The sequence below is a fragment of the Heterodontus francisci genome, chromosome 32, assembly GCF_036365525.1.
Source record: "Heterodontus francisci isolate sHetFra1 chromosome 32, sHetFra1.hap1, whole genome shotgun sequence".
Classification (NCBI taxonomy): Eukaryota; Metazoa; Chordata; class Chondrichthyes; order Heterodontiformes; family Heterodontidae; genus Heterodontus; species Heterodontus francisci.
The window spans coordinates 18,835,537-18,852,155 of NC_090402.1; the positions used below are offsets into that span (position 1 = coordinate 18,835,537).

Sequence of the window (16,619 nt, forward strand, 5' to 3'; positions counted from 1 at the left end):
CATTTGTTCCCTTATGGATACAGGACATCTGTCCTCCTTTCCACCTCCTCCACCATGGTTTTCAGTGCAGTGTCCGAAAACCTTGGAGCCTGTTCGCTACCATTTTGTGCTATTTCTCACCATTTCCCAGCAGAGATTCACTTCCATGATCCCCAGCACCTGCTTCAGCCACAATGCACCTCCTCTTTAAGAGATGCAGGCTAGGTTTAAGCATTGCCAGCTAGCCTTAAGCACTGCTAGTAAGTTATGATTTTGGGCCCCTTGCAGCCAATAAACTGCATGATTAGCGCTGACTGCAAGCAGAAATCATCATAATGAGCAGGCAGCACAAAGTTGACGTGCTGCCTGCATTTCAATCAACTTCCACGAGTTAATTGCACATTCTGATTCCTGTGCCTGTTTATGGGGTCTGTGCAATTTAGTCCCCTGACTGTCAAGACTACTTTTAAATATCAAATACCCTTGCTACCTATGCTCTCCAAGCTAGATATTATCAAAACATGAGTCAAATAAATGAGCACTGTACCAGGTTCACTTACTTATCTGTGCTGAACCAGTTTGCTCCTGTGAATTTCTATGTGGAGATTTTCCAACCTCAGTTGGACCAACAAGGGTGGACAACAAGTGGAGATAAGGCACTAGTTCAGATTGGGAGGTGTAAATATCAGAAGTGAGAGTCCCCTAATGTCCATGTACCAAGCTGCCCATTTTTCAGCAAAGCCATAGTATATGATGCAACAGGACTTCAAATACTGCAGCTGGAAGGTCACAAATTAACTCTTTTCTTGGTTCCTTTGTGGCCCAGAGAGCACGGTCATAATTTCCAGACAAAGTAATAAACTAAAAGGACTGAGTCCACAAGCATGCCGGAAAGAAAGAACTATTATTTATTTGCCTAAACGACATCTTTATTTGCTGTATTTGGTTACAATGCTGTGAAGTTTTGTTTCTATTCACCCTATGTTTCAGTACTCTTGCAGCTTAAATGCTTACTATTCTATTCATCTTAAGTATTTATATGTTTTAATTGTAAAATGACATTAAAATTCAAGGTAAAAGAACCAAAGTGTTTTAAAATGAACAGTAGCACTTGCTCTTGCAGGGGAATTAATTTTAAAGAAATGAACTGAAGTGGGAGAGGCTTCAATCTAATTAACACTCAAACAAGCTTTCAAAAATGCCTGAAGGAAACTATCAAAAATAAATGTGCTGTCAACAGAAGTCTTCAAACATCACAACTTTTTTGAATCTAGCAAAGATTAATCCTCAGCAAGTTAATCTTTAATGAACTGTTTTATTTGAAGAGAAAACATATCTGACAACTTCAATTTATCAGGTCTGCTTCTCTGACATCCAGACCTGACTTTTATAGGGCTTCCAATCCTTGATGAAAGTTAGAGTGAACCTATGCATATAATATTTAATCTCTTAAGAATTTCTACTTATACTTCAGCAACATGTAGTCTCTATAGACAAAAGAATATGAGGATTCAAATACTCCTGCAAGTTTTCTTGTAATTAATTGGTATGATTTTTTTTTTAAAGCAGGATTTCATCTTGTGGACAGACCAATATTCTGTCTCATGAAATCATCTCTATAAAAAAACTACAGCATCACATTCATTTATAAAGAATAAAACACAAATGAAATTAATCAATCAGGAACAGGAGAAAGAATGGCAGAAGAAATTTATTTACCAGATTCCCCTCGGTCTCCACGAATGATGTTCCATCGTCGTGCAATATCAATGTACAAAATATCGACGGATGCCATGGACAGGTTGCTGTTGCTGAGTTTACAGGTCCTACAATACACAAGAAATATGCATTGGGCACATAAATGCAGTCCTGAACATTTCATTAAGAAGTATTTCTCGATTGGTGCTACAAATTAAACAGCATTTCTTTTCCAGGCAATGAATGCTGAAGACTGAAACAATATATACATCTTCATCTGCACTGAGTACTGCCTTGAGTGCACAGAATGTAAAGTGGGAGTTTGGTGAATGAGGGAGTTCGGTGAGGAAGGCGCTCCTTTCTTTCTTTTTCTACCTTTTATCAGACTCCAGTAGCTGGCTCTTACTTCAGTACAAGGGAAGAAGCTGATTGGTGAGTAACTAGTAAGTTATTCTACTTATTCTAATTGTAATAAATAGTTTTTAAAGTTACATTATGGCAGAGCAACTCGCCAAGTGGAATGTACATCCTGCAACATGTGGGAAGTCATGGATGTACCATGTGTCCTAGACGAACACATCTGCAGGAAGTGTCACCAGCTGCAGAAGCTTGAGCTCCGGGTTTCAGAACTCAAACGTTGGCTGGAGGCACTGTTGTGCATCCGCAAGGTGGAGGACTATGTGGATAGCACGTTTAGGGAGGTCATACTGCAGGTTAGCAGCATGCAGGTAGAGAGGGAATGGGTGACCGCCAGGCAGTCTAAGAGAACCAGGCATGTAGTGCAGGAGTCCCCTGAGTCTATCTTGCTTGCTAATCGGTTTTCCATTTTGGATACTGGTGAGGGCGATGGTTCCTCAGGGAAGTGCAGCCAGAGCAAGGTCTGTGGCACCACGGGTGGCTCAGCTGCACAGGAATGGAGGAAGAAGAGTGGAAGAGCAATATTAATAGGGGATTCGATAGTCAGGGGGATCAGATAGGCGTTTCTGTGGCAGTAAAACGTGACTCCAGGATGCTGTGCTGCCTCCCTGGTGCCAGGGTCAAGGATGTCACGGAGCAGCTGTAGGACATCCTTCTGGGGGAGGGTGAACAGCCAGAGTTCGTGGTCCACATTGGTACCAATGACATAGGTAGGAAGAGGGAGGAGGTCCTGAAAGCAGACTTCAGGGAGTTAGGAAGGAAATTAAAAAGCAGGACTTCAAGAGCAGTAATCTCAGGATTACTCCCAGCACCACATGCTTGTGAGCATAGGAATAGGAAAATTGATTGATTGAACATGTGGCTGGAGAATTGGTGTAGGAAGGAGGGCATCAGATTTCTGAGGCATTGGGACCAGTTCTGGGGCAGGTGGGACCTGTACAAGATGGACAGGCTACACCTTAACAGGACCGGGACTAATATCCTCGCAGGGAGATTTGCTAGTGCTGCTGGAGAGGGTTTAAACTTGCTTGTCAGGGGGACAGGAACCTGAGGGGTAGTTCAAATTGGAAGGAAATAAAGCTGGTAACAGGAAGTAGAAACGTAGCAAGTGAAATTAGAAGGCAGATGAAACAAAGGCGAGCATCAACTAAGCTTAGAATGCAGAATAATGCCATAAAGACAAGATTAAGGGCACTGTACCTGAATGTAGGCAGCATTCGCAACAAGGTAGATGATTTAAAGGCACAAATAGGAGGTAAATGGGTATGTACTAATTGCCATTACGGAAATGTGGCTACAGGGTGACCAAGACTGGGAACTAAATATTCAAGGATATTCGACATTTAGGGAGGACAGGCAAAAAGGAAAAGGAGGTGATGTTGGTGGTGGAGGATCTCACATCAGAAGAACAAAATGTGGAATCTGTTTGGGTGGAGCTAAGAAACAGCAAGGGGCAGCAGACATTGGTAGGAGTTGTTTATAGGCCACCAAACCATAGTGGTAGTGTGGGGCATGGTATTAATCATGAGATGAAAGAAGCATATAGCTTGGGTAATACAGTAATCTGCATATAGACTGAATTAACCTAATGAGCACTAATGCTGTGGAGGACGAGTTTCTGGAGTGTATTAGGGATGGTTTTCTAGAGAGGTATGTTGAGGAACCGACTAGACAACAAGCTATTTTAGATCTAGTATTATGTAATGAGAAAGGGTTAATTAATAATTTTGTTGTAAAAGAACCTTTAGGGATGAGTGACCATAATATGACAGAATTTTACATTATGTTTGAAAGTGAGGTAGTTTAATCTGAAGCCAGGGTGTTAAATTTGAACAAAGAAAATTATTAAGGTACGAGGGGAAAATTGGCTGAGATGGATTGGGAAAATACATTAAAAAGGTATGACAGTGCATTAACAATGGATAGTCTTTAAAGAATTATTACATAGTTTACAGCAACTATACATTCCTTCAAGGCGTATAAACTCAAAAGGAAAAGTCAGTCAACTGTGGCTAACAAAGGAAGTTGAGGATTGTATAAGACTAAAAGAAAAGGCCTATAAAGTTGCCAGAAATAGTCATAAACCTGAGGATTGGGAGGATTTTGGAGTACAGCAAAGGAGGATCAAGAAACTGATAAAGAAAGGGAGAATAGAATATGAATGCCAACTTGCAAAAAACATAGAAATGGACTGTAAAAGCTTCTATAGGTACGTAAAAAGGAAACGTTTGGCTAAGACAAATGTGGGTCCATTACAGGCAGAGGCAGGAGAATTTATAATGGAGAATAGAGGAATGGCAGAGAAGCTAAATGATTACTTTGTGTCTGTCTTCACTGAGGAAGATACAAGAAATCTCCCAGAATTAGAGATCTAAGGACTAGGGAGAATGAGAAAATTGGTATTAGTAAGAAGGTTGTATTGGAGAAATTAATGCGGCTGAAGGTTGACAAGTCCCTGCGATCTGATAGTCTACATACCAAAGTGTTGAAAAAGGTAGCTATGGAGATAATGGATGCATTGGTGATCATCTTCCAAAATTCTACAGACTCTGGAACGGTTCCTGCAGATTGGAAGGTAGCAAATGTCACCCCACTATTTAGGAACGGAGAGATAATGAGAAAACAGGGAACTACAGACCTATTAGCCATATATCAGTAATAGGGAAAATGCTAGAATTGATTCTAAAGGATGTGACAAATGGACACTTGGATAATAATGATCTGATTGGGCATAGTCAGCATGGATTTATGAATGGTAAATCACGTTTGATAAACCTGTTGGAGCTTTTTTGAGGATGTTACTAACAGAATTGATAAAGGGGAGTTGGTGGATGTAGTATACTTGGACTTTCAGAAGGCTTTTGATAAAGTCGCCCACAGGAGGTTGGTTAGCTAAATTAAAGCACATGGGATAGGAGGTAATATGCTGACATGGATTAAGGATTGGTTAACAGGCAGAAAATAGAGAGTAGGAATAAATGGATCATTCTCACATAGACAGGCTGTAACTAGTGGGTACCGCAAGGATCGGTACTTGGGCCCCAGCTGTTCACAATAAATATCAATGATTTGGAAGTGGGGAACAAATGTAATATTTCCAAGGTCGCGGATGACACAAAACTAGGTGGGAATGTGTGTTGTGAAGAAGATACAAAGAGGCTTCAAGGGGATTTGGACAGACTTATTGAGTGGGCAAGAATATGGCAGATGGAATATAATGTGGAAAAATGTGAGGTTATCCACTATAGTAGGAGGAGCAAATGTGCAGAGTATTTCTTAAATGGTGAGAGATTAACAAGGGAGCTGGATGTCCTCGTCAATAAGTCACTGAAAGTTAACATGCAGGTGCAGCAAGCAATTAGGAAGGCTAATGGTATGTTAGCCTTTATCACAAGAGGATTTGAGTACAGGAGTAGCGAAGTCTTGCTTCAATTGTCATGAACAGATGAGAACCAACTGTAAAATTGTGTTTTTGTGCACCTGGGTGTTATTGTCAACTGCTATTTTACACAGCATGTTTAAATTTTACTTCTGTGTTCCACTTGTTAAAATGGAGGAGTTGGGACAACTACTTGAAGGGGTCAAGTCACATGACCCAGAAGACACCCTTTTCAGCTTGCCTGGATTTGAAACAGTATCAGTTGAGGGAACAGCTCGTACAACTCCACAGCTGCCTTGAAGCTGCATCTGACTTCTCTGAGGCCTCTTAGCAAGAAAGTTAAAAAGAAGCCACAGTCTGCAAAACAGCAAGAAAATTAAAAAGACACAGTCTGCAAAACAGCAAGAAAACCTGCTCTCTGCTAGTTTTCTCTCCGTCAAAAAAGGTGACTTCATAAATCAAGTTGCCTCAATTTATCTCTGAGAGTGCAAGAAGAAGAAAGTGTAGGAGAAGAAATTTTTCCAACAGTTCCTACCCAACTCGGCATTTCCAGTCTGTTATCTCCAGTTCTGGACTTCCTGTTAATTAAAACAGATTCTAGTTTCAACTGAAACCCATGTTCGTTTGCAGTTAAGATATTTTTTTTTATTTAGTAAATGTGCTTGCCTTTTTATGCCTTTACCCTTGCCTTGTATGCTTGTGAGCATGCGTTGTGAAGTTAACCCCTTCCTGAGTTTAAGAGTGTGTGTTAATAAACCCTACTTCTTTGTTTTAACTTTAACAACAGTGTTGTTGCAGTCCTTTACAAATCAGGGTTGAAGGGAGGAAATATTCAATCATAATCTGTTTATGGACAGGTTGTTGGAAATAGGGAAATTTGTTTTAGAAAAAAAAATTAATTACTTGCTCATAACACAATTGTATAGAACCTTGATTAGACTGCATCTGGAATACTGTGTGCAGTTTTGGTCCCCTTACCTTATGAAGGATATTTTACTATAGAGGGAGTGCAACGAAGGTTCACCAGACTTGTTCCCGGGATGGCGGAACTGTCCTATGAAGAGAGACTGGGGAAACTGGGCCTGTATTCTCTAGAGCTTCAAAGAATGAGAGGTGATCTCATTGAAACCTACAAAATACTTAAAGTGAAAGACAGGGTAGATGCAGGTAAGACGTTTCCCCTGATTGGGGAGTCTAGAACCAGGGGACACAATTTAAAAATAAGGGGGAAGCCACTTAGGACAGAGATGAGGAGAAATTTCTTTATTCCGAGGGGTTGTGAATCTTTGGAATTCTCTACCCCAGGGGGCTGCGGAAGCTCAGTCATTGAGTATGTTTAAAGCAGAGATTGACAGATTTCTATACCAATGACAAAGAGATATGGGGATAGTGTGGGGAAAAAGGCATTGAAGTGGATGATCAGCCATGATCGTATTGAATGACGGATCAGGCTCGATGGGCTGAATGGCTTACTCCTGCTCCTATATTCCAAATATATTTGGTGAATTAAATACAAAGTCATTCCTGCTCCTTGGAGGAATGAGGTGGATACCGGGTCATAGCCTATAGTGTAGGTGGAAAACAGCAACCTCCTGTTAATTATAGACAAGATGAAACGTGGGGAAATGTTTTCCAAACCCATCAAACGGTGCTGTTTGCTAAAAATTACCACTTTAAACAACAGACACTTATGCAAAATATGTTTTGTTCAGTTATGGTGAATTTTATATACCATATATACTCATGTAAAAGTCGAATTTATGAGACCAATCTTATAGGCCAAAATCTAGGGGATTGAATTTTAAACAAGTAATAATTTCGAGTGTTGAAATCCATGTTCATTTTGAGTTCACAAAACATGAAACAAAAGCCCAAATGATATCAAAGAGTGACAGGTGCATGTTGGGGTGGGGCGGAAGAGTTGAGTCTGTGACTATTGACAAGACAGAACTCACAATAGGCCTACTCCCCCCTACCTCCCTAAGCACTGCCTCCGTCCTTTGCCCTCCACTGATTTGCCAGCCATTTTATTTTATTTTTTCCCATTTTTATTTTCATACTTTTATTAACAAAATAATAGCCACCATGGAGACAGATATAGTTAATGTACACTTATTTATTGTGTACTTGTTGTTCTTCCTTGATGCCATATTGACAAATTGTGGGGGTCCTTGCTATTTATACTAGTGTGTGATTAGAATGTTTTGTCTGCATTCTGGAAGTGTAGGGCTGCTATCCCTGAAAAACTAAGGTCGACTTTTACATGAGATATATAAAAAATTAAAGATTTTATGGCCAAAAGTCATGGGTCAACTTTAACACGAGATCAACTTTTACTCGAGTATATACAGTAATCTGGGTTCCTTTTCACATGGGCAATTGCTTACTAGAGAAGACTGCAGCTTCATTGTGAACACAGAGTCACTGAGGAACCTCTTAATTATGTAATATAATGAAATAAATTTTAAAAGTGTATTGATTCCCATGTGTTATTGAAAATAATATTTAGATCATTCATAATAAATCAGTTTTTCTGTTTCTGTTAGTGCCCTATTTCAAGTGGTATGTGGTAAAACGTCTTATGGCGCTTCACAGGAGTATAATCAAACAAAAATTGTCACTGAGGCAAAGTAGACATTCGTACAGGAGATGTAGGTTTGAAGAGGCATCTTAAAGGGAGAGAGGTTTACAGAGGGAACACCAGAGCTTAAGGCCTAGACATCTGATGGCACAGCCACCACTGGTAGGGCAAAGGAAGATAGGGACGCAAAGGAGACCAGAGTTGGAGGAACAGAGTGCTCTCAATGGGTTATATGTCTGGAGGTGGTTACAGAGATAGGGAGGAACAAGGGCATAAAACAATCAAAATGGGCGGCGCAGTGGTTAGCACCGCAGCCTCACAGCTCCAGCAACCCGGGTTCAATTCTGGGTACTGCCTGTGTGGAGTTTGCAAGTTCTCCCTGTGCCTGCGTGGGTTTCCTCCGGGTGCTCCGGTTTCCTCCCACAGCCAAAAGACTTGCAGGTTGATAGGTAAATTGGCCATTATAAATTGCCCCTAGTATAGGTAGGTGGTAGGGGAATATAGGGACAGGTGAGGACGTGGTAGGAATATGGGATTAGTGTAGGATTAGTATAAATGGGTGGTTAATGGTCGGCACAGACTCGGTGGGCCGAAGGGCCTGTTTCAGTGCTGTATCTCCAAATCTAAAAATAAATCTAAATGTAACAAATACCTCAACTTATAATTACAGAAAGATCTTCACCACCTGAACACTTACAGTAGTGCTGGCATTCATCTTCTTCTATTCATTCTTAGGATGTGGGTGTCACTGGCAAGGCCATAATTTATTGTCCATTACTAGTAGTCCTGAGAGTGGTTCGATGTAACTGAATGGCTTGCTAGGTCACTTCAGTGTTGAAGTGTGTGTGGGACTGGAGATACATTTAAGCCTGACCAGGTCAGGACAGTGTGTTTCCTTCCCTAAAGGATATTAGTTCATCATTTGGGCTAATAAATGGGACAAAAAAGTTGGGTCCAGAGAAGGTGTAAATGGCAATGACCGAAACATTACCAGTATATGCCATCTGAGGAAATGGGAGCAGTAGTTACGATCTGAAGTTGCTGAACTCAACGTTGAGGCTGGAAGGTTGTAAAACCCCCTATTAGAAAGATGAAGTACTGTTCCTCAAGCTTTTACTGCCTCCGTACTTGTGTATAAACTGTTAAATCTCTAACTTCTTCCAGTTCTGATGGACCATTGGCCTGAAAAGTTAACTCGGGTTTCTCTCTCCATAGATGCTGCCTGACCATGTTTCCTGCATTTTCTGTTTTTATTTTAGATTTCTAGCAGCCACAGTATTTTGCTTCTATATAAATGCAAGTTGTTGTTGCTGTCAAATTTTCCATGAGCAATTTTTAAACTGATGATGGAATGGGACTAAATTGGTCATTAATTATCACCACATGTGTGTGATATCTGCACCAATTATGAATAATTGTTTTTCAAGAAAGTTTGGTTTGAATTTCAGTGAGGTAGGATTATTGGGTAAAAGGCATTTATTATGGTCCCGAGAAACTAGCAAGTTTTTCAGTTCCTTATGTGACACTACCTAAAGAAACACTGGTCATCCATGAATGTGTAATTGTTTATATTCTCATCAGAAATGAAAATGTAATTAGTGTGTTTTTATGTGTAATCTATCCAAAAAATTAAATGGAGTTTTTTTTGTGATTTTGGCGATGGTTTTTGAATATAACTTGATAGCAGTGTAGACCGTAAATCTAGATTACTGATCAGATGGATTGCTATGGATCTTTGACATATTGATGTGCTATAAATCATGTTTCCCTTTATTGCTGGTGCGCTTTGTTACATTGGAATGATATTTTCCCATATCAAGTGAAAGATTCTGCAAATATTGTGAACAAGTTGTTAAACATTTTGCTAGTAAATAAAAGTCCTCATTTTATGTCTGATATACACCAGAGGAAAATAAAATGTGATGCTAAGGCTGAAACAGTGTGAATTCACTGACCTGATGAAGGTCCGAAACCCTGTTGGACCAAGTTTCATAGTTCCTTTAATGCCCAGGAATCTAATAAACAGTAGTGCAATACGTTCCACAATCAGCAGGTAGCTGAAGTGTCTGGAATATTTAGGAAAGACTTGCTTCAGGCAGAGGGGAGAACAGTTCTGTTCTTTTCTAGACAGGGACTCGGCCACGTCTTGTGCTTCAGCTTCGATTATCTCCTCTTTGTCGCTTTCTGAATATTCAGTTGGGTATGATCTATTATGTGGGAAAATAAAGTATAGATGTATAATTGGATCGCAGCTTTTATTAGCTTCCTTTAGTACCGAGTTTCTAGTGCAACTTATCAATTCTAGTTTACAACATTTAAGCTTCGCATATTACATCTTTTAAGGCAAAATTGAATATATGTAGATCTATCAGAGATAAAACTGATTTCTTATTGTGCAATGTGAAGTAACTTAAGACAACATTCAGGGACAAAGGTCCCAATATTGACAAGAGCAGATTGCGTCAGCAGAGGAGGGTCGGAGTTCCCACATGGTGTGAAGTTTTTCTCAACTATGTAACTATTATACTTGAAGGATCCCTGCCTGGATGTTGACCTGATTGATAGGCATGGCTGCAGTCAGGCAGGGAACACTCTGGAGTAGGCCTTGGCCGCAGGCAGGGAACCTGCAGCTGCTACTGGGAGAGTTGGGGGGTTGGGGGTGGTGGTAGTGTGGTTGTGGGGGGGGGGTTCCAATACCCAAACCTGGGAAGGAGGGTTTTGATCCCCTGCCCCAGGGGTTTTTGTATGTACAGGTGGAGGGAGCTTGGAGATCTGGGGGAAGGACTTTTGTTCCCCCTGAACAAGTAGTCCTCTAAAGGCACTTACCTTCTCCCAGCAGCTGTACTCCCCCACCTTTCATCTGCTGGGCTTCCTGAGGCCTAGGAAACCTAGACAGCCAAGCAATTTAAATCAGAAACTGCCAGCTTTACTAAAATACTTAAATTGCCGATTTGCCTCTTTGGAGCAGGTTTGCTGTCCATCCCCTGTCCTGCTTCCTTAAACTTGGAAGTGGGCAGGTTGGGGTCGGGTTTGAGATTTTAAAAATCTCACCCGGCTTTAACCAACCCATTTTTGGAGGTTAAAATTCAGCCCAAAATGTAGAAACGGCATAGTTTCACAATCTAATAAAAAATCAGTAGCAGTGTTGAGAACTTGACTCTTCAGTATTTCAGATGCAAAATGACCCAATTAAAAAATCAGGAAGGTAGGGTTAAGAAGGGAAATCAGGCAAAAGTTTGAGAGAGTAGATATTCCTGTTATTGCATGTGGACTAATTTAATTTAAATTCATGATAAAATTGGATAAGCTCCATTACAATCATGTTATTTTTCTCTGTTTCGTGTCCAGTTAATCAAATATATCCAAACATGGGCCGGAATTTTCTGTTAGGTGACAGGCCCTGCCCACCAGTCGAAAAGTTGGTGGTGAGCCCACTTCTGCCGGGCCTGGGGAGCCAGGCCAGGATTTTTCACTCCCCAGGCCCTCAATTGGTCTTGGGCAGGGCATCCACCTCCTGGAGGCAGGAAGTCCTGCCTAATGGAGCTGCTGGCCAATCAGCGGGCCAGCATTACCACCGGGGCTATGGTCAACCATCGGAGGCAAGAGGAAGGATGGCTGGGAAAGGAGTTACGTTTTTAAGGGCCTCGCCAGGAACAATCAGCCAGGCCTTGATGAGGCAAGGGGGATTGCTTGGGGTTGGGAAGTGTTGTGTGTTGGGGGCAGTTGGGGTTTCGGGGCAGCCCTCTGTGGGGCACAGGTGTCCAATCAGGAGGCCCCCCCCCCACCCCCAGCCTGCAAGAAGGCTGCCTGATTTTACCAGATGGGGTTCTTGGGGCCTTCTTGAGGGTAAAATACCCGCGGTGGTGGGATGAGGCCCTTAAGTGGCAGTTAGTTGGCCACTTAAGGGCCTTGATTGGCCTGGGGAAGGCAGGCCATTTTATGCCACTGTGGCCCCGCTTAAATTGCAGCGAGGGCGGGAGGAGAGGGTGCCAGGAACAGCCCCCCCACTCAATTTTACACCGACCCCCCCCCACCCCCCCACCAGCCTGCTCGTTGGGGGGCTGTAAAATTCCGGCCATGGTCTTAAAGGATTGGTACCAAGGAACACTAGAGAAGTAGACAATATAAATGGATTCAAGAAGGTAATTAGATGTTTTTCTGGATGTAAGGAAATGGTTAATCAGACAGTCTTGAAGCCTGCTAATGTTATATTATTGATTTAATGCAATAATGTTATCTTTTAGCTTTGCCTGTTAGATGCAGAGGCCACTGAACTGTTGAATTAATACTGACCTTAAAGCAATAGTTAGTTACACAATAAATTTAACTAAAAGACATTAATTAGTTGATAACAAGCTCTCTAGAAGGGATTGCATCATCCTCTTCAGAAGCTGGAGATCGGTATGAAATCATGTTAGATAATAAAGTTGTGCAGCGTACAGGTCTAAAGAAAAAGAACTTGTTAAACTAAAGTATTGCAGAGGCACAGAACAGGCACACGCTCCACTTATTGAAGAGGCCTTGAAGCCTTACTTGAAGGTAACAACTACCTGAGAAAAGAACCATCTGAAAAGTTGGGGAATATGGATCTATGATTTAGTTATTGTGTCCTTGCAGCCAATGTTGAATGATAAGTATGTAATGTGAAACAAGCAAATTGTTACGTAGCAGACTTGGAAAAAAGGTATAAAAAGCAGGTGTTGGAGCAGATACTTCGGAATTCGATTAAGGTCTAACAAATTAAGTACACCGAGCTTGGAAGTGAAACGTGATTTGAATTTCCCAGCAAAAACTAGCACGATTTTCTCCAAAATGCTGCTGTTTAGTCTATGTTTAATTATTGTTTGTAATAATTATTATTGTATGCTGAATAAATCTGTGACATATGACATTTAATGCTGTAAACCCTATTATTTTGAGGAATAACATAAGTAAAAACACCTCTCCTCCAAAATGGAGACAGAACTAGGTTATAAGAGCTAATGGTGAGAATGTACGTCAGTGGAATTGAGATATATATATCATCAGCAGGGGGCCCATGCGTGCTGCTAAGACTGCAGTCCATTCACAAAATGTCCTAGAAGTACCGCAATAATTGGCTTAACTATCTGCCCGCCATCACTGGGCGTGTTGTTGATGCGCACCTGCCTCCGGGAAAAGTGCTGGCTCAACACTTTCATGCTAAAATTCCACACCTGCCCTCTGCCTCCAAAGCTGCTTCCCTGGGACTGGGAAAATTCTGGCCTGCATGTCTCAGTGACAATTCTTCAATCTAATTGGTTGAGGAGTCACACTATTGCTTGCCCTGCTCACACACTTCCCAGATCTCCTGTAGAGGGTGCTGTGCTGAAATTGATCTCTAATTACAGTAAGCTTTCACACAAAAGCCCACGAAAAATTTGTGGGCAGCTGCAAGCATAATGAACGGTGAGTGTTGTTCCTTCACTGGTGACTGCAAAATTTGGCCATTATTGAGAATGAGAGATTACAGAAAGGATAACACCTGCTGCAGGTGCATGTTATACACAAGACTTTTAATAAATCACTGTTAGCACTGGATATTTTAAAATAAATACAGAATATTAAGTTGATTTAGTTTTGAAAATATCATACCAATTTCCCCTCTCCACCTTCACGCTACTATTGCATCACTCACCTTTCCTATGGTCTAAGTGATTTGTGCTCCATTATTGATACTTGCCAACTGGATGTTAAATGCTGTAAGGTGTACATCCAGAAAAGCTCTTGCTTCAATTTCTCTCCATTTCTGCTTGTAGGGAAGTACCCGCTCTCCTGTGAGCTTCCATCCTAATGCACTGCCAAGACTGTAAACTTAGCCTGTGGGAACTTGCATCCCACTACTCTAATAAAGTTGAGGGGCAGAAACTGTGCCACTAATAAGCAACTGCTGATCCTACCCAATTTTAATTATTCCTGTTCCATAAGCAAAGTGATTTTTTTTCTTTCAGACTGGCTTTCTACCTGCAGAGGGTGGTAAGAAACTGTAGAATATTTCATATAAAATTGACTCAGTGGCAGGAAACATAGGGTAAATTGTTGACGGGTGTTTTAGCGACTGGAGGGCTGTTTCCAGTGGCATTCTGCAGGGCTCAGTACTGGGTCCCCTGCTTTTTGTGGTATATATTAACGATTTGGATGTAAATGTAGGGGGCGTGATCAAGAAGTTTGCAGACGACACAAAGATTGGATGTGTGGTCGATAGTGAGGAAGATAGCTGTAGGCTGCAAGAAGATATTGATGGTCTGGTCAGATGGGCAGAAAAGTGGCAAATGGAATTCAACCCAGAGAAGTGTGAGGTGATGCATTTGGGGAGGTCAAACAAGGCAAAGGAATATACGATTAATGGGAAAATACTGAGAGTTGTAGAGGAAGTAAGGGACTTTGGAGTGAATGTCCACAGATCCCTGAAGGTAGCAGGACAGGTTGATAAGGTGGCTAAGAAGGCATATGGAAGCCTTTCCTTTATTAGCCGAGGTATAGAATATAAGAGCAGGGAGGTTATGCTGGAACTATATAACTCATTGGTTAGGCCACAACTTGAGTACTGTGTGCAGTTCTGGTCCCCTCATTACAGAAAGGATATAATTACACTATAGAGGGTACAGAGGAGATTTACGAGGATTTTGCCAGGACTGGAAAAATGCAGCTATGAGGAAAGATTGGATAGGCTGGGGCTGTTCTCCTTGGAACAGAGAAGGCTGAGGGGAGATGTGATTGAAATATACAAAATGTTGAGGGGCCTGGAAAGGTGGAGGTGAAGGGTCTATTCACCTTAGCAGAGAAGTCAGTGACGAGGGGGCATGGATTTAAAGTGATTGGTAGAAAAATTAGAGGAGAGATGAGGAAAAATGTTTTCACCCAGAGGGCGCTGGGGGTCTGGAACTCACTGCCTGAAAGGAGTCTGGATATGCACCTTAAGTGCTATAATCTGCAGGGCTACAGACCAAATGCAGAAAGGTGGGATTAGAACAGGTGGATCGTTTTTTCGCCGGCACAGACACGATGGGCCAATGTGGCCTCTTTCTGTGCCTTAAACTTTCTAATGATTCTATGATTCACAAGAATTTCTTTCTATCAGGGATTGATTTATGCATGAAAGCTAGTGATAAGTCACTGTATATCTCAAGTGAGAGTATAAAATACTCACTGAAGTTATGTAAAACCATAACTGTAAAAAAACTAGGATCCCAATATTCCTTCATGGATTACAGCATTAAACACGGAATAACAGGATGCAGACATACTGGGGATGCAAATCACAAATTCTGCTTGTGGTTGGAAAGCTGTCTGGCATACCTAAGAAAATCCACTGGCATGTTGCTAGGCAACAACTATTACATTTGAAGCCTGATTTTTACAATCAACAAATATAAAGATGCCTTTCTTTCTTCCCCTTCCTGTTTTCTTCCTTTGTCTTCTTCTGAAAATGATGTATAGTGGGGTACAGAGAGAAGGTGCCATCATATGAACCTGGATAGTGAGCACTGGCAGGCTTATCAACCATAGGTCAAGCTATACATTTTTCATGTGACTTTTGGTCATTACACATCAGAAAAGACAAGCTTCATAGTTATATGTGGACTTCATAAAATATAAAACAATTATTTCTCCTGTGATGCTTTCATCAGGTTAGTTATGACTGTGTACAGTTCTGGTCACCACACTATAGAAAGGATGTGAATGCACTGGAGAGAGTGCAGAGGACATTCACCAGGATGTTACCTGGACTGGAGCATTTCAGCTACGAATGACTGGATAGGCTAGGGTTGTTTTCCTTAGAGCAGAGAAGGCTGAAGGGGGACATGATTGAGGTATACAAAATTATGAGGGGCAAAGATAGGGTAGATAGGAAGAAACTTTTTCCCATAGCGGAGGTGTCAATAACCAGGGGGCATAGATTTAAAGTAAGGGGCAGGCGGTTTAGAGGGGATTTGAGGAAAAATGTTTTCACCCAGAGGGTGGTTGGAATCTGGAACACACTGCCTGAAGGGGTGCTACAGGCAGGTACCCAGACAACATTTAGTGAGTATTTAGATGAGCACTTGAAATGCCATAGCATACAAGGCCATGGGCCAAGTGCTGGAAAAAGGGATTAGAATAGGTGCTTGATGGCCGGCATGGACACGATGGGCCAAAGGGCCTGTTTCTGTGCTGTATAACTCTACGACTCTATGACTCTAACTAAATAAGCCATAACAGCTACAAAGACTATATGAAAGTTATATAGACTGGTCAATCAGCAATACAAACTACCGTAACAGGCATCCAATCTACAAGGTCTACAGAATAGCTTTGAAATTAAACCTTCCCCAATATAGTATTTCTTCATTCATGCTAGTTACTAAAGTGGAAAGAAACCTCAAGGCAACTGTTGTTTGTTCAGGGAATTACTTGCTCAAAGTATTCCAAAACTTTAAGGGGCAGATGTTGCTACATTCCTGGAAGACGTCCAATGTAAGATCTATACTTGCTTTTCAGCGTTGTCCTCAATTGGTTTTACATTATTGGTGTTTAAAGTAATTGCTTACTGTAGATCAAATATTC

General features: G+C 41.4%; 1 protein-coding gene across 7 annotated transcripts in view; it reads right to left on the bottom strand.

Annotated features, from left to right (window-relative positions):
* The window catches only part of ttll11 (tubulin tyrosine ligase-like family, member 11), a 209,861-nt gene that overhangs the window by 24,535 nt on the left and 168,707 nt on the right, over nt 1-16,619 (bottom strand). For 6 of the 7 annotated variants that reach the window (XM_068012400.1, XM_068012404.1, XM_068012399.1 and 3 more), the window contains 2 exons: nt 10,010-10,261; nt 1,699-1,805 (listed from right to left, as the gene is read on the bottom strand). In XM_068012400.1, coding sequence (XP_067868501.1) covers nt 1,699-1,805; nt 10,010-10,261 — 359 coding nt within the window. Of the gene's footprint in view, nt 1-1,698; nt 1,806-6,008; nt 6,052-10,009; nt 10,262-16,619 lie in introns of those variants that run through there. The other variant, XM_068012403.1, reaches the window with a different exon arrangement.